Genomic DNA, 22,000 nt, shown 5'->3' with positions numbered 1-22,000 from the left:
GCTGCCTGCCCATCCCTGTGTCCTGCTCCAGCATGGCAGAGGTCCAGGCCGGGTCCCAGGGGTCCATTCTGAGGCTCAGCTCTCACCGGTCTGCACCTCATCATCACTGTCAACCAGATACTCCTGCATCTCCTGCAAGACCGAGGCCCTGGGGGAAGCCACACAGTGGGAATCAGCCCAAAGGTGCTCACATCCAGAAGAACCCCTCCCAGGGCTCCCAGCACAGCAGGCACCAGTACCTCTGGCTACGGAGCTGGGCCTCAGTCAGGATGTAGGGTGGCAGGGGGTCCAAGGAAGGCTGCAACAGAGAGCCGGCATGAGTGATGGGCTGCGTGGCACAAAGCTCAGCCAGTGCCAACCTGGCCCCTCACCCCAGGAGTGGGAGGGCCTCCCCTATCACCAACACAAAGCAGGCATCCACGCACCAAGTCCTTCATGTTCACACGGCACCCGTAGCACAGCTGCTCGATGACATGGGCTCGGGGGTCCTCCCTGTGAGAGCAGAGCTGGACCTGTGTGCCTGGTCTTGGCCCCTCAGTGCAGGGCCCGAGGGCTTGGTCCCAGGTGTACCACCACCCTCTGTGTAGCTGCAAGGGACCAGCCATGGGGTGGGGTGGGTCAGGGAAGAGACTCACCTCCCGCAGGGCTCAGCCCCCCGGCAACAGCCCTGGGCCCTGCCCACCCCTGCAGAGCAGCAGGGTCTTGTGGGTGCCTCAGCTGGTGGGGTGGGGGGCTGCATCTGGGAGAGATGTGAGGTCTGGGCCCCAAAAGCCGTGGCACTATCTGCAAGCAGAAATGAATTGAGGGGACCTCAGGATTGGTAAACCCCAATACCCACTCACCGGTACCCCTTCCACCGAAGAACCCCGAGAACATTCAGCACAGACCAGCAGTGTCGATGTCCAGTGCACACATGCAGAGCAGGCAGCGGGGGCCTGGGGGGCCACCAGCACTGCCATCCCTTGGGGCCTTGACCAGCTTCTCACTCGTCCTGGAAGTGTGAGGACAGGGCAGAGAGGCACCACCGGTTAACCAGAGCCTTGCTCCTGCCTGACCTGAGCCCCAGGGTGGTGAACTCAGGGCCTACCCTCCCACTCCCACTCCACGGCACAAACACACACCTGTACACAGTGCTGACTGTGGAGGGGAACTGGGCCTGCAGCCTGAGCATGAAGGCTTCCATAAGCCGGTGGATGCTGGACTTTTCAGGGGCCTAGGGACAATCAGATGGGGGGCTGGAGTGGCCCTGGTGCAGAGGAGCAGCCCCAGGCCTGGCCAAGGGGCCATGGGTTTCTCCACACTGTCAACTCCTGAGAGTCTGCCATGTTGGGACTGGAGTGAATCAGGCACACACTTCTACAGTGTCCCTGTTGCTAAACACGGCCATTATTAAAAATTAAATTATGGCCTGACCGGCGTGGCTCAGTGGTTGAGTGCTGACCTATGAACCAGGAGGTCACCGTTCGATTGCTGGTCAGGGCACATGCCCGGGTTGCAGGCTGATCCCCAGTGTGGGGCGTGCAGGAGGCAGCTGATCAATGATTCTCTCTCATCACTGATGTTTCTATCTCTCTCTCCCTCTCCCTTCCTCTCTGAAATCAATGACCCAAGTGTTGCCAGTTCAATTCCTGGTCAAAGGGCACATACCTGGGTTGTGAGTTCCCTCCCCGCCCCGCCTCGCCCAATTTGGGTGCATGCGGGAGGCAACCAATCAATGTGTCTCTTTCACATCAATGTTTCTCTCTCAACCCCTCCCTTCCACTCTCAATAAAAATTAATGAAAAATATATCCTTGGGTGAGGATTAACAAAGAAACACACACCAAAAAACAAAACAAAAAACCCCACAAAAAATTACGTCTTTCTGACAAAGGTCATTCTGCCCCTCCATCATCCCCTTCCCCATGTCCATGACCACCCCTCCCCCCAAGCTGGGCACCTCGCCTTCCCAGGGACAGGTACCAGGGTGTGGCAACTCCCTCTCCTTGTGAGCCCCTCCCCCTCGAAGGCATCAACCTGTCCTCCAACTCCAAGGGATATCCTGTATAAGCTCCAAGGATGCTGGGGGACGTAGCGACTCCACTATGGTACCAGGTGGCAAGCACTGAAGCTAGAGGGCTGGTGTGGACACAGCTTAGGCTGCCAACGATGTGCTGGCAGCCTCTGCCCTGTCCCGCAAGTTACCTTGGTGTCGATAGCTGGAGTGAAGACAGAGGGCACGGCAAACAGGCGGTTGTAGAAGGCGACCTCCTTCAGTGTGTGGTCGCGCATGGGCCGCACCACCACCACGTCACCATGCCTCTCGTCAGAGAAGCCCTGGGGAGGGGGAGGAGGGTACGTTCTTCCCTGCACCTAGCTGACAGGGTTATAGCTCCCTCCTTCCCTGCCAGCTGGGGGCTGAGGGGTGTCAGGTCAGGCTCCTCCCTCCATGAGGAAGACCCCAAGACTGATTCACAAGATACTACTTTCAAGTGAAGGGGCCTAAAGGGTGAGGGTGGGAGGGGCCCCTGGGCAGCCTGCCCTCTGAGTACCGTGTCCCAGGCCAGGAAGGCCCCTCTCCCCAGCGCCAGGCTAGTCATGAGCTTGATGGCCAGGCGGGTACAGCTGTCCCCCGTCATCACCTTGGAGTAGCCATGGGTCCGGGCCACGTGCAGAATCAAGTGGGTTCTGCAGAGCAGAGCAAGGGATCTCAGTCACAGGTAAGGCAGGGCCAGGACCTGGCGGGGAGGAGGCTCACCGCAAGGTCTGAAGAAGCTCCTCCTTGGCTGTCAGTGTCTTCACTGAGTCGAAGAGTCTAGATAAAGCCTCGGTCTGGGCAGCTGTGGGTGGCTGAGCCTCAGTCTGGGCAGCTGTGGGTGGCTGAGCCTCGGTCTGGGCAGCTGTGGGTGGCTGAGCCTCGGTCTGGGCAGCTGTGGGTGGCCGAGCCTCGGTCTGGGCAGCTGTGGGTGGCTGAGTCTCGGTCTGGGCAGCTGTGGGTAGCCCAGCTGGGCTCTGGGGGTCCTGGGAGCCAGGCTGGCTCAGCTGCTCCTCCCCTTCGGCTGGTGCATGCTGCTGCTGGAGGAAACTGTCCACGGCTGCCTTGTAGGCCCCCTTGGTCCCTGAGGGCTCCTGGGCAAGGCAGCGAAGCACAGATGGCGGCAGGCTGAACACCTTGCAGGGCAGGGGAGGGTGGAGAAGTTGTATGAAGCCAGGCCCGCCACTGTGCATACTGAGGCACGGCCCAGGCAAGAGGCCCGCAGCCTGGCCCCAACAAGTGGGCATGCACTCCTTGTGGCATCCCAGCGGGCACCTCCAGAGGTCCTTCTCAGGGGTGGGCCCACATACCTCTTCTAAGGCAACAATGTGCCAGGGAAAACCAACTGTCTGCAGGATCAGCTTCATCTCGGCTAGGGTTTTGGCTCTGTCCTCCGGGCTCTGTCCACAGGCTGCTCCCTCTGAAAAAGGCAGAAAGAAGTCATGGCTTTTAGGCGACGAGCCCAGGCAGGACAGGCCAACACATGTGATCCCTCGATCCTGTGCTCTGCAGAGCAGCAGCTTCTGTAGAAACCACAGGCTGCAGACCTCCTTGGAGGAGCATTTTCAGAATGGGCAGTGGGTTCTGTAGTGGCCAAGGAACAAGGTGGGGAGGGGAGATGGGGCAGGTTAGCACCCAGCCCCTTGGGTAGTGAACTCAACCATCTCACTCAGTGCCCTAGATCCCGCAGAGGAGGCCGGGCCGACACTCCTGCCCGACTCTCTGATGGTCTGACTTATGACAACAGCAGTGCCATCTGTTGGTGGACATGTGCACTGTCTCCAGGGCCTGGGTGTGGGCACAGTGCCAGCTGATTCAGGGGGCCTGCCCCAAGCGGTTGGGACCTTGGAGAGAAAAAAGGCCACACGTACCATCAACGTAGACAACCCCTGGCACAAAACGCAGTCTTTTGGCAGAATCTCGACTCAGGCCCTGGAGAGGGGAAGGGACTGGCCTCAGCCTCACGGCTAGAAGCCACAGGACCCTTTCCCTACGGACACCCTTCTCTGTAGGGGGCAGGGACCCCGCCTGTAGTGGAGAGGCTGCCGAGGGAAGCCGTATAGCCTGACTCACTTCAAACTGCCTGGTGTCTGCACTCTCCCTTGTAGAACCCGCCCTCCCCAGTCTGTCCCTGCTCCTGGCAATGCCCCGAGAAGCAGCTGGATCCACATGGCCATCCATGCCCCCTACGCCAGCTCCTCTGGCTTCTCTGCATGGAACAGGACAATAGGATAAAAGCAAGAAACTGCTGCTCACATGGAAGGGCAGCACCACGTGCTGGACAAACATCTGGGGGAGCAGCGCTTCTCTCAGATCCTCTGGCCAGGTTTAGGGACATAAAGTGAGAGCAGACACACCACGCTCGAGCTCTGGGCACCTCCCAGGATCCCATACAAACCACCCCACGGCTGCAGCCTTGTCCCCAGTCCCTCTAGTCTACACCCCTCACAGGCAGTGCAGGTCAGGTGTGTCCCACCCCCTGGCCAAAGCCTCCACGGTGCCCAGCACCATCGAGAGAAACCGTAACTGCCCCCACACGTGATCCGGGCCGGCCAGCACAACCAGCACCCTTCCTTCCTTCTCCCCTCCCCACCTTGACATAAGCTGTCTTCTCCACCAACACGGCTTCCCCTGGCAGCATCCCTCCCCCTGCCTCTCCTTCTCTTAAACTTCTCAAGGAAGCTCAAGTAAAATCCCTTGCTAGGGTTTGGCAGGGTCAAACCACTTTTTGTCTCCCAAGACACCTACTTCTATTTCAACGACTTGTCCCAGACACACTCCCAGGATGAGAGAAGGCCCATGGCTTCAGGGCCACCTTGAGTGATGCCCTGCTGTCCCCCCAGGACATTCTTTTCCCAGTGATTACTTTGCTATCGAGCAAATGGACAGAGTGCTAAACTGGGACACAGCTGGGTACTCCGGACGCAGCTCCTGGCTTGTGCACCTCTTGTATACACATCCAGGAACCCTCCAGGGCTGCTCTCTCTAGTTCTAAACAAGAGCCCCTGGGTGCTGGCCCTCCACTTTCAAGCTCGGTTGGGTGGTGGCCTGGGCACAGGAGAACAGTGTGGAGACGCACCTCAAGGACCTGCCAGATCATGGAGCTAGACGAAGGCCCCCCAGACCACGCCAGGAGCACCTGGGAAAGAAGGAACACTGCTGGAGGGCACCACATCTCCAACATGAAAATACCCCTACACCCCGCCCCCCCCTCCACTATGGATATCCCGACATGGTCCATTCTCAGAGCCCAGGCACGGACAGCGGGAGGAGCTGGTAGGATGCAGCTGGGACAGGCTGCCTGCAGGAAGGGTGGCAGGGGCTAAGAGCCAGGGCCCGGGTGGCTGAACTGCCCAGTCGGAGACTCCACAGAGGAGTCACCCCACACTCTACCTTCTCTCCTGGAAAGATCAGCCGGTTCTTCCCAAGCACAGCTCTGAACTTGTGGACGTAGAATGCCTTGAAACAGTCCCTACAACACAAACCACCACTGGCTGCAGCCTCATGGCCCAGGTTGCCTACCCTCCATGCCAAGAGAGGGAAGCCAATACTGGCCTCTGCAGGGTGGCAGCCTGATGCTTGCTCAGTTACCTTTTCCTTCTCGTACCAACTTCCATCTTTAAAAGAAGCATCTTGACAATGAGGCTCTGCCCCAAGGTCAGCATGGAGGGGTTCTCACCAGGTATGGTTGCCCCAGGATGAGCCTCATACCAATGTGAAGGCCCACCTGCATCACCCCCGCAATCCTTACCAGTGTGAACCGATGCCTGAGGGGCCAGGAGCCTGGGGCCCTGTTCTGGCAGGCGCTCAGAAAGGCCCAGCTGGTGGAACAGATGGACATAGGCAGGCGCAGGGCAAGGCCACCCAGCCCTTCCTTAAGCAGAGTTGATGACCCCTTCCAAGTCCCCCACGGAGAGAAGCACCACCTCTTGGGGTGAAGGGGGAAACACTGAGAAGGCTGCAGGGCCCAGGGGCCTGAAGCTCCACACAGGCCCTCCTCTAGTGCTCTGATCCCGCTGGGACCAGAAATGCCCAGGAAGCTCCTGGAAACGCAGAATCCTGGGCTCTTCCCCAAACCCACAGATCAGAACTTCCAGGGCAGGTCCCGGGAACCTGCGTTCTTGGTAAAACTTCCAGCTGATACTCGGGCTCACTAGGTCAGAGGTGGTCAGCCTTGACTGCACATTAGAATCACTAACTACATCACAGTATATTGGGATGAGGCCCAGGCATCTGCTTTTTAAAGCTCCCCTGACAGCCAGGGTGGAGAACAGCACCCTGAACAGAGGAGGCAACACTGTACCTCCAAAATTGCCCTGTGCCTGGGGCTATGCACTGTCTGCTTCCTTTTTCTTGCTCAGCTATCCTTGTGTCCACAACAATCCCCCCAACACCGAACAGAAACTCCTTATAATGAGCCAACCAAACACCCCACAGGTCCTTTTGATGACGGTAACTCAACTCAGTGTTTAACTGCAAAATGCTGGAGCTGGAGGGACCCCAAGTGACCAGCCATAGGAAGTGACTCGCAGGAAAGTCGGAATGTGCTGAGGTTCCCCCAGCAGACACAGACGTTCAACTTCACCTGCTCATTGGGGGTGAGGAGGTGGGGGGAAATCACCCTGTGGCTACCCCACTCCCTGTCCTCCCTGCACCACTACGCTCCTAAAACCGTACTTTCCCTCTGGGTCAGGCCAGGGTTTCCCACATGTGCCGATCCTCACAATCATTGAGGAAACATGTTCAAAACCTAGACTGCCAAAACCTACAACCAGAAAGTCAGCTTCCCGCCTTTTCCCAAAACTGAGCAAGCACAGGGCAGGGGGGAGCTCTGGGCCCCGAAGTCCTGCAGGCCTTGCCTAGAGCTGCTGCAGTCTGTCCTCTTATCAGCAAGTTCTCCAAGCCGATTGGAGGGATCATTTTTAGAGGCTCTGAAGTGATTAAAACAGTGGCGCTTTTTTTTTTTTTGCCTACAATGTATTTTCTGGTGGCATACACCTCATCCTACCAAGCACACACCAAGTCTACTAAGCTCCCAAAAGATGTTCAGGGACGAGAAAGTTTTCGGAAAACAATTTATTCAGTCCCTTCAGTTTATTTTTTTGGAACATTTTAGAAAGCAGAGTCCAACACTCTTGGAGACCAATTTAAAGATGTGAGCTGATCACTCACTCAACAAATGTTCACTTGCTATACAAAGCATGCAACATCACCAGGAATTAACAGGGCTAAAGTGGGAGACCAGCCCTGCCCTTGTGGAGCTGTGAATCTAGTGGAGTGATCAGACATAGAAGAGTTATGATTCAAAGGCGATGTGACAGGAACACAGTAGAGCTTCAGATAAGACAGAACCTGCTGGTGCCCAGGCCCCTCTGAGAAGAAGTCTCTGCTCCGGTGTAAAGGACCCCCAGAGGCAGGGGAAGGCTGAGCCCACCACCTTCCACTCCTCTGTCCCTCACAAGTAAAACAGGCATCACCCGGAGAACCTGCCCAAGGTCCCAGGATGCTCCAAATGGCCCTTATATGGGTTCTAGCTGCCCAGAAATGCTTATCCCGCCTGCACCTCACTCACTCTTTCTGCCAGCTCTCCTCATAAGTGCCATCATATGCCTTTCTGCCACCTGATCCACAGTTGAATGTTGGGAGACTGGTACCCACACATAAATGAAGGCAATCCTAGCTTCTGAGCAAGCCCTTTTGCCAAGGTCTCATATCCTCCTCCAGGCCTCACCTGCAGAAGGCGTCTCCTGCTCGTATCACCACCACGGGCAGGCCTTCCTTGCACTTCACACACTTCAGCTCACGGCTGTGGAGACAGGGGGCGGGGGGAGAGAGAACAAGAACACATTGCACACACCCCTAAGACTTCAGAAAGAGGTCCTGTTTCTCACCCCACCCTGGTGTAGGGGAGAGGTCATGTGGGCAGCTGAACACAAGGCACACCAGCTTGTGTCTTAACCCAACTTCCAATTTGAAAAACGACAAGGGCCCTGGAGGGTTCCGGTCTGTTAAAGCCGGTTCAGGGGGCACCTAAAGGCCACCTCTCATCTCTCCAGGGCTGGCCCGACAGGAGAGTCAACTTGCTCTGTGTGGTTCTGGACGGGAGACAGGGAGTCGGTAGGTGACAGCGACAGGAAAGCCGACTGCTCTTCCAGTGAAGACAGCATGGTCAGCGGCAGAGCTGTCCCACCGACTGCAAGAATCTGAGGCGCGGGAGAGCAGAGGGAGCCGCTCCCTGGGGAGTCCACCACCGGCTTGACAGGCTCTCCCAGGTGCTGCGGAGCGCGGTCCAGCCTTCCTGGGACCCCGGACTGCGAGGCTGGGCTTTCCGGAGCGCGGCGGCCGGGACCTCAGGGTAGGCCTGGCCGCCGGCTGGGGGCGCCGCGAACCGCAGGGACGGGGGTGGCGCCCAGTTCTTACCCAGCCCGCGGCGGCGGCGGCGGCGGCACCTCGGGCGCGGGCGCCCCGTAGTCCTCGCCCACCTGGCACATGGCCGTTCCGAGCGAGCTGCCGACGGCGGCCCTGCCAGCGGCGGACGCGCTCTGATGACGTCACCGATCGCCGTCGCGCAGTGCCTCGCCGCCCGCGGGGGCGGGGTGCGCCCTGAGACGTCAGCGCGACGCCGTCGCGGCCGTGACGCGAGGGCCGGTCCTGGCCGGGCCGGCCGGGACAGCGGCGGCGGCGGGCCTGGCCCCGGGATGGCGATGTTCCGCAGCCTGGTGGCCTCGGCTCAGCAGCGACAGCCAGCAGGCGGGCCCGCGGGCGGCGACAGCGGCCTGGAGGCGCAGTACAGCTGCCCCATCTGCCTGGAGGTCTACCACCGGCCTGTGGCCATCGGCAGCTGCGGCCACACGTGAGTGCGCCGGCCTCCGGGCGGCCGCGGGGCCGGGCTCCGCCGCGGGGAGGGGTCTGCGGCCGGCAGGAGGGTCGGAGGCCCACGGCCGCCCGGCCCAGCGGGGAGCCCGGCGCGCTGGGAGGACCCGGGGGCGTGGGAGCGGGGCTCCCTACGCTGCGCCGGCCCTGCCCTCCGGCGCGTTCATCCGCTTTAGCCCAGGCTCCGCCAGCCCTGGCACTCCTCCCACCACACCGGCGGTACACGGGGCAGCCCGCAACCCTGCCGGGTCTCGGCGTCCCGGGGGCTGTGACGGCCTCTGGGCCTCCCCCGGGTGCTCAGAGGGCAGCCGGCACGACCTCTGCGCCAGTCGCTTGGATTCGGTCCCGCGGAGACTGGAGTGGGCGGTTGTAAATAAATGCCTGTGGCTTTTGCTGTCAACTCTCTTTCGGACCGGCTGTCTGTTGTCTAGATTGCTGAGGAGAGAAGTTCCCTAAAGTTCGGAGCGGGGCTTGTGTGGAGTCTGGTGCTGCTTTCTTTCTTTTTTTTTTTTTTTTTTTTTCTTTTTTTTCTGATGGAGAACTTGGGTCACATCGATCACCGATCAGCTAGGCAAGCTGGCCCACAGGGGGACCAGTCGCTAAGCACCTTGCTAGGGTTTCCAGCTGCCTGCACCAGGGCTTACAGAGGGCTCCTGCAGGGTTTGAGGAACTGAAACCTGAGGATGTGGCGCTCCTCCCAGCTGAGTGAGAGCTTCACTCAAGTCATCTTGGAGCTGCCAGCCTGGTAGGGAGGGAGCTGAGATCAGTGTCCGCTCTGAATCTCCCAAGTGATTGAATAATGCAGCTCCTGAGTGAAGTCAGCAAGGTGGGGAGCGGGGGCCTAGAGGGCTTGGTTGCTGGAAGAGCTGCTGAGGAGGTGGAGCCTTCACTCCAAGGGGTTGGGCTGAGGGGCACCCAGGCTGGTAGGAGGCCCTAGAATATTTTGCAAACAAAGGCAGCTGACTTGGGAGGCTCTGGATACAAAGTGGTAGCTGGAACTGCTGGGTGAGTGTGTGACTGCTCCTCACCCAGAGAGGTGGCAGGGATAGTGTCAGGGTCCTTCCCTCCCGTCCCCCCTCCCCATGCCAGGCCGCACAGAGCACTGCCGACTGTTCATGCTGCTGGTGACATTTTGACAGGGGTAGCTTCTGAACAGGACTTGTTTCTTGCAAGCACGTACTCGTGGGTGTTTGAAGGTGTGTTCTGCATCTTTCAGTCCATCACTGGGAGAACTGTGAGGCTTCTAATTTTAGAAACCCTTGCCTAGGCTTCAGTGGTGTCCCCTTGGCACTGACACTCACCCAGCCTCTTGGTCTGCACAAAACTATTTTTTCTTTTTTAATCCAAGTACATTTTAGTGGTTTCCAGAATACAGAACTACACAGGATTGTTGTGAAACATCTCTTATAAAGCCCCTCCCCCCACGCTCTTCTTAGCATAATCTCACCCCTCGCCTATTTCTAGGGTCCTACAAGGGCCTCTTCTACAGCTTGTGCCTTAAAAAGACCTACTCCCTGGCTCTTCCCTGATGGCTTTTTTCCCTAGCTATTCTGTCTCTACTGCTTACTTTTCTGAAGTTTCTGGCCCCATGTTTTGAAGGCATGTATACAGATGAGCGAAGAAGATTTCAAGGTTCCGCCTTTCCTTTTACCATAAAAACCTTGCTGGTGGTTTGGTTATTTCCCTCTACAGCTACCTGACTACGCAGTTTCCTTTCTCAAAATAGGTTTCTGGTGGTGAGAGCGGCCCTGTATGGGACAGGTACCCCTGCTCCAGCCCCTGGACAGAAGGAGGGGATATAGGCTTTCGAGCAGGAGCCCCTCACTGGAGCTTGTGGAAGAGCTCCCAGGAACTCCCCAGGGGCCCCAGAGGAAGCTGGTTTTCTGTCACACTCAAGGGACATCCTGGGCAGTGAGCCACATCCGGAAACAGAAACTGCATGGCTGTTTCTAACCCTCTGATGGACCCTCCCCTGAGGGCCTGTGTTGGGGGCAGGGGTTAGCCAAGGCTACCTCTGGTCATTATACCTCTTCTTTCATCCCCTCTAGTTAGTGCTGCCCCATCTGTCCCTGCATCTAAGTATCCCCACATACAGTTTGTTACTGAACAGAGGTCATAGGAAAGTCTTAAAGTTCCTTTTTAAGGGGAACTGTAGGGAGTGATAATAGATATTATCTTAGTACTCCCTGAATGCCACAGCCCTCTGAGGCAGTACTGCCACTGTTCTTTCTGTACAGGGAAAGCGAGGGAGGCTGAATAAAGGTCCCAGTTCTCACAGCAAAGACAGGGTTTGAGCTCAGGCGGCCAGGCCCACCCTGCCTCTTAGCCACTCTCCTCCCACCACCTTCAGAGCCCCTCTCCACCTTCCACTTTGGCAGCAGTGACTGCAGACCCTAAGACCCCTGAGCCTTTACAGCCCTCTGCCAGCTGCACCCAGGCCAATGAGCTGGCTTCTCTGGGTGGGGGTCCCAGAGGCTCCAGGAGTTTTGGTCACTCCCTGCTTGGCTGCCTGAGAACACAGGCCTCAGACAAGGCCCATGGGCCCAAAGGCAGCTCAGGGTCTGTGTGGGTGAGCCCAGTGAGGTGCGTCAGCACACGAGCCATTGCATGACCACCCAGAAAAGGCTTTGGAAGTCAGCCTCCCAACTCAGGACAGTTCCAGGAGCCTGGGGCTCAGCCTGCCTGCCTGCCCTCTGAACATTGGCCTGTCCTGGTGTACCTGCACATGCAGAAGGCCAGGGTGGGAGTGAGACACCTGAGTGGTGCTGCTGTAGCCTGGAGTCCCTGCACTGGTCGTCAGGCTGTTGCAGCTGTGCCTGTGGGTTTGACATGAGAACAGGCCCCTTCAGCTGCTTCCTTCAGCTGAGAAACTGCCCAGAACCAGTCCCTTGGGCAGACACAGGCAGGAACCTCCTGCCGGAGAAGTGAGCACTGTTAGTCTGCTGTAGCCCTCATCACACCACATTGATGATGCTGGAAACTAGGCCATGAGCTGAGCTACTGTGTGGACACCTAGTTCTGCCTCTAGCTCCTCAGGGACTGTGAAAAGGAGGCGAGCAGTGCTGCGGGGCTGGGCGAGTCCGGGGTCAGGCAGGCATCCAGGTTTGCCTTCTCAAGACTCCCAAAGTTCCCCTGCCTCCTACTGGAGGACAGTGGGGTACCCTTCACCTTGAACTCTGTCTCTCATCGGAGACCTGCTCCTTCGCAGGCCTGCACTGAACCCTGCATTCTGCCAGTGTTGTGGTTACGGCTCATCCCCACATGTGGTCTTATGTCCTTTCCTTCTGCATTTGTTGAGAGATAATTCCCTTATTCAAGTGTACAATTCAGTGGCCCACAGTATATGCACAGCATTGGGTAACCATTACCACATTCAATATTAGTACATTCTCATCATCCCCATTGGGACTCAACCTCTATACCCACAACTCCTAACCTGCTTTCTGTCTCTGTGGATTTGCCTGTTCTGGAAAGTTCACATAAATGAAATCGTACCATGTAGTCCTTTGTGATTGGCTTCTTTCACTGAGCATAATATTTTTTATTTTTTATTTCTTGATTTCAGAGAAGAAGGGAGAGGGAGAGGGAGAGAGATAGAAACATCAGTGATGAGAGAGAATCATTGATCGACTGCCTCCTGCACGCCCTTTCCTGGGGATCAAGCCCGCAGTCCGGGCATGTGCCCTTGACCCTGGGACCCTTCAGTCCACAGGCTGATGCTCTAGCCACTGAGCCAAACCGCCTAGGGCTGAGCATGATATTTTCAAGGTTCCTCCAGTGGTCACACCAGTCAGTACACACTCCCTCTTATGGCTAAGTCGTAGTGCATCACAGAGATAGACTGAGATCCGCATGTCCGACACCTGTCGATGGCCACGTGGTTGTTTCTACTTGGCTGTTGTCATTAGTGCTGGGTGAGCACTCGTTGGGTTTTTTCGGCTTCCCCATTGTGACCATCGAGGCAGCACTTTCTTCCAGAGGCTGGGTGAAGTAAGAGACTACCTGATAAATACCCTAAGACTGGTGAGGAACAGCCCTGGCATCCTCACTGAGCACCAGGGCTGGGTGTATAACATCTCCTTTGCATGCCTGCTGTGATGCCTGGTGAGCCCTCACCGGTGCAGGACGTGACCAGTGGGCCCACCTCCTTACTCTGCAGGACAAGGGTCATCAGGAACGCTGCACTCTAGGTGTCAGGCCTACCCGAGCCTTCTCTCATGTGCACGTTAATGTGAGAGGTGAACAGTCAGGTGGTGGCAGTACTAGAGGCCAGCCTGTAGGAGGCGGGCCTCGGGTTGGCACAGGAGGGACTGTGGATCTCCCTTGGCTGCCTTTTTCTGAGAAGGAAGTGAGAATATGATGGCAGAGGGAACTCTGACCGCTTAGCTTAGCTGAGTCCTCTGTATACTCCGAAACATTTTCACACCCCTTTGTCTCGTACAGCTCCTGTCCGCACCATGGCCTACCCTGTCTGACATACACAGGTGGGCGTAGAGGGGTGCCCACCCTGGTTTCTTGTAGTCTGCAGAGTTACCACCTTTCTTGTGCGTCCGGGCTCAGCCCCCGTGATGGGACCGAGCGCATGCTCTTCTGGGGCTACGGAGGCTCTGTTTCAGTGTCTCCAGTCCCAGGTCCTATGTTGCCACTAAGTGGCCCCCACAGCACTTCCTTCGTAGCTGGACTGGAGTGGTCCTGTGATCAAGCGCCTTCTCCCTCTCACCCCCTCTGACCAGCTTTTTCTCTAATGAGCAGCACCCTCCTCTGCAGGTGGTTGTAAATTCCAGTTGAGGGGTGCATGGGTAGGAGGGCTCTCTGCACATGCAGCCTACACAGGACGAGGCATCTCCAGGGACAGCGCCAAGAGCTCAGGGCTGCAAGGAGCCTCAAGCGCCCACGTGTATGCCCAGGGCCAAGAGTATCATTGCTGGACTGTCAGGAGCCTGAGCACAGTCCCTCCTGTCACTGCTCCTCCATTCAGGCCTATCAGGAGAGCCCTTCCTGCCCAGAAGGTGGCACTGTCCCAAGGCTGGTGATGCTCACCTGCCAGCTTTGGCCCTTCCCCATCACTGAGTCCTGTGATTTCCTCTCCCACCATTGTTAATGATTTTACTCCCAGAGCTTAGTGAGTAGGGGGTCTCCAAGGTCCCCTGTACTGTCCCCATGTTTTCTGAGCCCCCTGAGGTATCATCACCATGTGGCAGTGAGATTGGCAGGCTGAGCTCAGGCCTCCTACTGTAGCCAGACCTCTTGCTGGGACCAGGGCCATGGGGCAGCACAGGTCCTAGAGAGCCACAGCTGCAGCTCTACCCAGTTCCGGGATACAGCAGAGGGTCCCAAGAGCCCATGGCTGAGAAGGGATCTGGGGTCATCTTTGAGCCAAATGGTACCCATCCAGCCAGTGGGACTCGAGCTCGGAAATACTGTCTCCAGAAACGCACAGTTGACAACAGTGGTGAGTTGCCCTGCGTGTGCTGGAGCAATCTGGCCTGTGACCTCAGGCCCATGTCCTCTACCCCTGCAGGTTCTGTGGGGAGTGCCTTCAGCCATGTCTGCAGGTACCATCCCCCCTGTGCCCGCTGTGCCGCCTGCCCTTCGACCCCAAGAAAGTGGACAAGGCCACCCACGTGGAGAAGCAGCTCTCGTCCTACAAGGCACCCTGCCGGGGCTGCAGCAAGAAGGTACCCACCCCCGGGTGCCCTCAGGGCCAGGAGGGTGTGTGGGGCCTGGTTCCGCCCTGCAGCAGAGGAACTGGGCTCTTCCCTTTCCTGTTGAGGACCCTGAGCTCGGCTCGGCCCCTCCCTCAGGGCACTGAGCACTTCCAGGTGGCTCTGCCTCTGGTCCCACATTGCATCCCCCCAACTCCACTCTCCGGCCTGGGCTCTGTGTTGCTTGTGTGCCTTGTGGCTGATGCCGGGACATGGGCTGAGCTGAAACCCACCCCAGACACAACCTTGACACTCCAGTGATCCGCTGCTCACTGCAGGCATTGATGTAAGGGAGAGGAGGGCAGCTTGGGACCACGGGCTGAATGGAGCACATTGCTCTGTGGCCTCTGTCACCTACATCGCCTGCCTTAGGCATCCTGCCCTAGAGCCCATCCTATCACCCTCCTTACACCACCACTCCCCCAGGGCTGGGAGGCCCTACCTTCTGGTGGATGGAGCTGGAACTGATTTTGAATTTACATTTTCAGACGTTGCCATCTCTCTGGTTAACAAGTTCTACCAACTTAGCACAATGGAAAGCAGCCACTGGTTGCGTTGCCTTAAAGGTCAAAGGTCTGAACTTCCGGGGCTGACCTGAGAACCTCCAGGGGGGGTTGTTGGGGCTTCCTTCAAGCTCACATAGTCCCTTCCCCACTTCTCCCCTTGATCCTCCTATAGTTTCACATGTGAAGTGGCTCTTCCCTTCACTCCATGCCCCCCAACCCTGGGCAGAGCTGGCTATTCTGGTACCCAGACACCTGGGTCAGACCTTGGTCCTGGGGATAGTGCCCTGTGCTCAGGGAGGCAGCTGTCCCTCCCGCGCCCTCTCTTGCTGTTTCCTCAGTTCTGTGAACTAGTCTCCTGTTTGTGAAATGCTTACTCTCCAGCCTCTTGGCATTGGCCACATGGCAGGAAGGTGGTGCCCACTCCCCAGGGAGGGTTGACCAAGGTTCCTCAGCGCTGCCCTTCCCCTGGCCATGCTTGGAGCTGGGACCCCTTCTCCCCAACCCCCTGCCAGAGTTTGTGACTCAAGCGGCCAAGGAGAAGGTCAAGCTGGGTTTGGTTTGGGTTGGTTTGGTACTTTTTGGTAAGGAGTTTTGTCAGCTGTTCGACTGTCTAAAAGAATTTGGCTCATGGGTTCCTGTTACGAGGGGCATTTTTCCTGAATGAACGTGCTTCCCATTCCCCCAGGGACTCTGTGCTCTGCAGCTCCCCAAGGACCCCAGGTTGGGGTGCTCCCATCCAGGGGCTGAGGGCCGTGCCAGCCTCCTGCCAAGCTGCAGCTAAAGCAGTGTGCACCTGCTGTTGGGTGTAGCTCAGAGGCATGTCCTGGGGTCTCAAGTCTGTCTCCTTCCCTTGCCTTCTTTTCTCCAGTGGGGACACTGGGCCCCTAAGAGAGGCCCCAGAATCTGTTTGTTGCACTGCTGGGCTGTGAACACCAGGAGCAGGACCAGCCTGCTTGCTGGCTGTTCTCTGGTCCAATGGAGCCAGAGGCTTTGCTGCCCCACCCCCACCCCCCGACTGCCTGACCCCTGCCCTGCCTCTCTTCCTAGGTGACACTGGCCAAGATGAGGGTGCACATTTCCTCATGCATGAAGGTCCAGGAGCAGATGGCCAACTGTCCCAAGTTTGTCCCTGTGGTGCCCACATCCCAGCCCATTCCCAGGTAGGCCACTCGGCCAGGGGCACTCTGTGTCCCTGTGGGTGGTGGGAGCAGCTCCTGGTCTGCCCACTAGGTGGAGGCAGTGCTGCTCCACCCAGAGGAAGTGGAAGGGGCTCTGCATCACCTCCCAGCAGGGGTGTGCTGTCCCCAGAAAAGCAGGGTCTGGACAGATGACTCCTCTCAGGGCAGGTGGCCTGTCCTCGCCCCACTTGCCCAGCCATGTTGGGAAGCAGAGGGACCAGGAGTTTATGAGGCAGCAAGCGGTTACAGAGCAGTTGCAGTGGGGTGTGCTGGGGAGCGGGACAGAGGGCCCCACGGTGGCCAGGGTCCTCAGTACTTGGGCTGAGCCTCCTTCCTGCCCGCTGCCCAGGGGAGGGGAGGGCACACCTGTGCTGGGGCAGGTGGGGCTGGGCCACAAGAAGGTCGGTAGTGCCCAGCCAGGCCACTACTTACCCCTCCCCTCTCCACTCCAGTGCCATCCCTAACAGGTCAACCTTCACCTGCCCTTACTGTGGCGCCCGCAACCTGGACCAGCAGGAGCTGGTGAAGCACTGCGTGGACAACCACCGCAGCGATCCCAACCGTGTGGTGAGCGCCCGCTGCCAGCTGCCCGGGTGCCTGAGCCCCACTGTCCACCCACAGTGCCCTCCTGGGACCCCAGGGCGGGGGCTCGCTTCTCACGCCTGCTCAGCTTCACCCCAGTGTCCCCTGTTCCAGGTGTGCCCCATCTGCTCAGCGATGCCCTGGGGTGACCCTAGCTACAAGAGCGCCAACTTCTTGCAGCACCTGCTCCACCGGCACAAGTTCTCCTATGACACTTTTGTGGTGCGTGTCCTCCCCCTCCCCAACCCTTAACCAGCCTCAGGTCCATCATTCAAAGGGAGCTGAACACACAAAGGCCTCCCCAGATTTTTTTTTAATACATTTTTATTGATTTCAAAGAGGAAGTGAGAGGAGAGATAGATAGATAGATAGAAACATCAATGATGAGAGAGAATCATTGATCGGCTGCCTCCTGGACACCCATACTGGGGATCGAGCTCACAACCTGGGCATGTGCCCTTGACCAGAATCGAACCTGGGACCCTTCAGTCCACAGGCCGATGCTCTATCCACTCAGCCACACCCACTAGGGCCCTCCCAAAATTTTTGTGGGAGCACCTACAGGTCTGGTGCTGATGGCAGGCAGGTCCACGTGGCCACTAGAGGTCCTCGGACTCTGGATCAGCAGAGTAGTTTGAGAGGGCCCCTTGGTTCTTCAGAGCTCTCTTCACACTGGGTGGGGGGGGGGGGGTGTTCTCTGGGAGAGGGGGCCACAGGTGCAGTGGCTGCTGCAGCGGGACCATCTCCCCAACCCTTCCAGGACAGAGAACCCCTGGAGGGTGATGGGCTGGCCTGGCCTCAGGTGCTTATTGGAGAAAAGCCAAAGGGACTTCACCACCTTGAAAACCTCCAACTCGCTTTCCCTCCCCTGTCTGCTCTGGTCAGAACCGTGCCTGCCCCAGGCCTGCAGACCTCCTCAGGCTCTTCCTCCTGCTCAGCCCCTCCCCACCCAGCCTGTCGTCCTGCCCCTGCCAGCCTGCAGCCTCCAGGTTCCTGGCTGTATGGGAAAATTACTCATGCTCCTGTCTGCCCCCAGGGTCCTCGTGGTTGGAGGCCTGGAGCTCTCTGGCTTCTCTGCTCATCTCACAACCCTAGTTCTCACATCTGAGGCAAAAGGACAGCTCTTTCTCCAAGTGTCTGCCCCTCCCACAGGCCTGCTGGGCAAGGGGTCCGCTGGACAGCTGCAGGGGCCCTCAGTGTGGAGAACTTGGGAGATGCCAGACAGTGATCCCACATGTGGCAGCACTTTAACCTCCAACAGAGCTTTCTCTATACGGCAGCAGTGACCCCATGACTGCAGGGGGCGTCATTCTTGGCCTGAGTCGTGCTGCAGAGAGGTGGGGAGAGTGGAGGTGGGACTGCTGGTCTGTTCGGGTGACTGGACAGAGGAAGTGGTCCTGAGAAGTCACTAGCACAGCTGGGCCCTCATGTCTGGGCCCTTGAGTCCCCCAGCCCATCTCCACTTCCTGTCTTCCAGGACTACAGCATCGATGAGGAAGCCGCCTTCCAGGCCGCCCTGGCCCTGTCTCTCTCCGAGAACTGAAGGCTCAGCCCAGCCACCAGGACCGAACCTCCCACCTCGGGGGACAGGGCCATGCTTGCTTTCTGTGGCCCAGAGCCTGCACTTGAATGCGCCTTGCGGGCCAGGTGGGCCTCCATCATTTCAGAAGAAGAGGCGGTACTCGGATTGCCGGGCCGGGAGAGACCACTGTCCCCTCTCCCTCAGAGGATGGTTGCCTGTGCTCCTGGTCAAGCATGGCTGGTTTCTTCGGTGCTTCGGGCCAAGCAGGCAGCCCTCTCAGGGCCGGCCTGTTGGGACTGAGAGCCGTCAGCTATCTGCCTCTCTCAAAGCCATGGTGTCCTCCCCACACGGAGGGGGAGCCCCAGCGACACCCGGCCGGCCGCCGGCGTCTCGCAGCACTTCCCTCTGTGCACCTGGTACTGGCTTTGTGATACCTAGAAATTCTGGCATTTTTCTATATTATCCAGTGTGATAACCTTTTCACATTTTATAGAGCAAAGTCAAAGCAGTTTCTCTTCATATTGCAATATCTGTGTTTGACTAGGAACAATAGTATTTTTATGGAGCATTTACAAAATTATATTTTTTAAAAAAAAGTCAAAAACAAACTGTTGTGGGATCAAGCTGGGGAGGGGAGAGATGGGCAAATGCTGGGGCCAGAATGAACCATGGAGTTTCACTTGTGCGCACGGGTGGAGGTGGCCCCGTCCCAGGCCATCTCAGTGTTTTCGAGGGTTCCTGTGGTTGGTTTGTCATTTCCCTTTGATAGTGACCTGGAAGAAATCTCAATTCCTTGGCCACTTGCAGTGGCTGCTGGGCTGTTCTGGGGCCTCCTCCTGCCCAGGGTCCTGGCCTCAGCCCCATTGACCACATCCTGCCTCAGGCAGGGCCACCCCCAGTGGTGGTAGAGCTTGGGGTGGGGGAGGGAGCAGGGCTGTGCAGTGGTGGACTGGGCCAGAAAATGCTTGTCAGTACTCTTGTTTGGTTCATGGCATAAATTATTGCTGTCCTTTAAAAAAAAATAATAAAATGTTTCAAAGCATCTATAGCAGCAGGATGGGTTTCATTCTGCAAACACTGAAAGCCCAGGGCTGGTGTGGAGTCACCACAAGCTTCCTTTGCAAGTGTGTTTCTGTCCCCAGGCAGCTCCAACTCAGAGTGAAGCTGGCTTCAGGGTCACCCGTGAAGAGGACATGGTGGCCAGGGGAGGACTGTGGTCAACCGTCCTGCCCGCCACTGCTCCCAGGCCCTGCTGGCCTCGGCCGCCAGCAGTCACTGGGGAACCAGGTCCTCCCATGAACACCAGGCTTCCTTAGTGCGCTGGAGGTTTCCCAGCGGTGACCCTCGCTCCCCAGCCTGTTTCTGCCTCTGTCAGAGCAAATTCTTGAATTGCATCTGGTCCCTCGTGACAAACCCAGGCAAAGGTTTGCTGGGTGTTGGTGGCTTTCACCTCCTTGGTCATAAGACAGGGTTTGCTGAGGCCAGGGGACTGGCTGGGTATCTCCCCAGGCTCCCTAGTCAGAGCTGGTCTGAATGGGGCCTGTTCTGGGCCCAGAGGTGGGGGAGTTGTCAGGATGTCCTTGGGGTGAAGCCCCACAGTCCTGCAGTCCCCACGTGGCAGCCACTCTGCTGCTGGCTTTTGGCACTCTGCAACCCATCCCCTAGCGGCTTGGTGCCCCCCAAGTGTGACCTTAGCTCCCAAGCCTCACTCAGCCACTGAGGGTCATGAGGAGCCATTTAGACATTGGCATCCCACCTTCCTCCACTGCAACATCCACCTAGGGCGGTGCTCCATGGCCACCATCGGTGACACAGCCCCTGCTGTTCTCCAAGTCACCGTGGGCCTTTCAAAGCCGCAAGAATCACCTGCTGGCCAGTATCCTGGTGGCCGGTCATCGCCTGAGCCCTGTGCCTGCCTCACTCTGTCATCAGACTGCTTACCTGGTGGGGCTGTGTTCTGGACCACACCTCTACAGAGGCATCGGGGCCCATGAGCTAAAAGCTGTGGCAGAGCAGGGCAAGTGGTCACTAGAGGGGAGTGGGACTTGGTCTGAAGTTACCCCTTTAGAAGCAGTCGACCTCGGACACCTTTAGGAGCCACTGGCCCCACTCTCCCCTCTGACCAACCTTTGACCCCATCGGCCGAGATTGCCAGGTTCCAGGGCATAGCAGAGCCACATGCCAGCCTTCCAAAAGGAGGCCCTTGATGCAATGTGCCCAGAGGAGCTGTCTGGATCCAACCTCAGCCTCCCCAGGGCCCACAGGAAAGGAAGGGTGGCGAAGCAGCTGAGGTCCTCCTGCAGGAGGCCAGAGGCCCCAGTGAAGCACTCTTGCCCAACCCTGCCGACTGGCGCACCAGGCACACAGACCCAGGCCACATTCCCCAGCCTCACTGAGCGGGGAAGGACCATGGCCTGTCCGCTCATCAGGGGACCCGGAGCCAGCTGGGCTCCAGACACTGAGGCTTCCCTCCCTCCTGCTGCCCCATCTCTGCTCCACCCTCTAACCCAGCACCTTCCTCCCCCCATGAGCCTCCCTGGCACTGATGTCCTAAGCACTGCCCTCCTCCAGGGCCAGCTAAGCCTTCCCTTGTCCCTTCTTCCCCAGAGCTGCCTGGACACAAAGCAGCTGTGTTTCTGGGCTGATCATGGGGGCATGTGTGTGTATTTACCTCCTGGGCCACTGGCCAGGCCTGCCCACACCTGGGCAGACCACCTCCTGGGGGACAGGGCTGTGCTGCTCCCACAGGCCCAGGCCACTTCGTTGTCATGGCCCAGGAGCCCTGGAGGTAGCCTCAGGGCATCTCAGCAGGTCCTGATCTCACCATGCCCTTGCCTGCTGTCTGCCCATCAGGGAGATGGCTGCGTGATGGGGCCATACAGCCCCACGGGCCACACAGAACACATGGGGCACACAGGGTCCATGAGACACATGGTACACATAGGCCCATGGGACATATGGGACACATGGGCCACACCATTGCTCCAAAACAGTGTCCAGGATAGTCTGCCCAGGGAGGGACATTAATGTGAACCCCATGTGGTTGTGGACACAGGTGACCTGGATCAGCAGACTCGCAGCGGGAAGTGGGGGACACCTCAGGTCGAAGCTGTTGCACCAGCAGCCTCCTCTTACTTTGGATAAAATCTGAGGTGGAGCCAAATGTCTGAAATCCTTGCAGTAGGGCCTCCCAATGAGAATGGGGGGCTCAGACCACAGCTGGGATGAAAGCCACACACCCAGGCCAGCCCCTCATGTCCTTCCTCAAATCTCACCACAAATCCACAGGGCAGCCAGAGCCAGAGCTCCCACACAGCTGCATCCCAGGTTTCCCGCCGCCCAGCGAGTGGGCTCAGAGTCAGGCTCCCAGTGCTTTGTCTCCTCCACCTGACAATCCCGGCAGCTTTTCTCTTCAGCACAAAGCCGAGCAGTCTTTCTGTTCAGGGCCCCGTATACCTATGCCCTGGAGTGTCCCGGGAGCGGGGTGTCAGCCCTTGCCTTACGTGTTAGGCACACCCTGCTGCCTAGAAAGGGCCTCTGGGTTCCCTGCTATGACGGGGACAGGCAACCAGCCACCCAAAGGCAGGACACCCAGAGCACGGAGCCCCTGGCCCAGGCTGG

The 22,000-nt window shown here is 58.1% G+C and overlaps 2 protein-coding genes across 3 annotated transcripts; one reads left to right on the top strand and one right to left on the bottom strand.

Moving 5' to 3' along the window:
• Positions 1 to 8: 8 nt before the first annotated feature.
• Positions 9 to 8,641, bottom strand: CTU2 (cytosolic thiouridylase subunit 2). Of its 2 annotated transcripts, XM_079799751.1 has the most exons (15): positions 8,434 to 8,641; positions 7,745 to 7,819; positions 5,407 to 5,485; positions 5,093 to 5,152; positions 3,885 to 3,945; positions 3,324 to 3,433; positions 2,737 to 3,149; positions 2,531 to 2,666; positions 2,184 to 2,315; positions 1,122 to 1,213; positions 888 to 991; positions 636 to 783; positions 426 to 492; positions 240 to 298; positions 9 to 148 (listed from the first exon to the last, which is right to left on the bottom strand). In XM_079799751.1, the coding sequence occupies exons 1-15, from the start codon at positions 8,502 to 8,504 to the stop codon at positions 76 to 78; spliced, it is 1,680 nt and encodes a 559-aa protein (XP_079655877.1). In that variant the 5' UTR covers positions 8,505 to 8,641; the 3' UTR covers positions 9 to 75. The 2 variants fall into 2 exon arrangements, with proteins under 2 accessions (XP_079655877.1, XP_079655878.1); XM_079799752.1 differs by lacking the exon at positions 5,093 to 5,152.
• Positions 8,616 to 19,440, top strand: RNF166 (ring finger protein 166). Its single transcript, XM_079799753.1, has 6 exons — positions 8,616 to 8,866; positions 14,408 to 14,564; positions 16,145 to 16,257; positions 16,728 to 16,842; positions 16,972 to 17,079; positions 18,335 to 19,440. Exons 1-6 carry the CDS (start codon positions 8,712 to 8,714, stop codon positions 18,398 to 18,400), a joined length of 714 nt encoding a protein of 237 aa, XP_079655879.1. The 5' UTR covers positions 8,616 to 8,711; the 3' UTR covers positions 18,401 to 19,440.
• Positions 19,441 to 22,000: the final 2,560 nt, after the last annotated feature.

This window comes from Cnephaeus nilssonii (genome assembly GCF_951640355.1).
Source record: "Cnephaeus nilssonii genome assembly, chromosome: 20".
NCBI classification, from domain to species: domain Eukaryota; kingdom Metazoa; phylum Chordata; class Mammalia; order Chiroptera; family Vespertilionidae; genus Cnephaeus; species Cnephaeus nilssonii.
The sequence above is the reverse complement of the archived record's forward strand: the minus strand, read 5'-3'. Positions and strand labels throughout refer to the sequence as shown.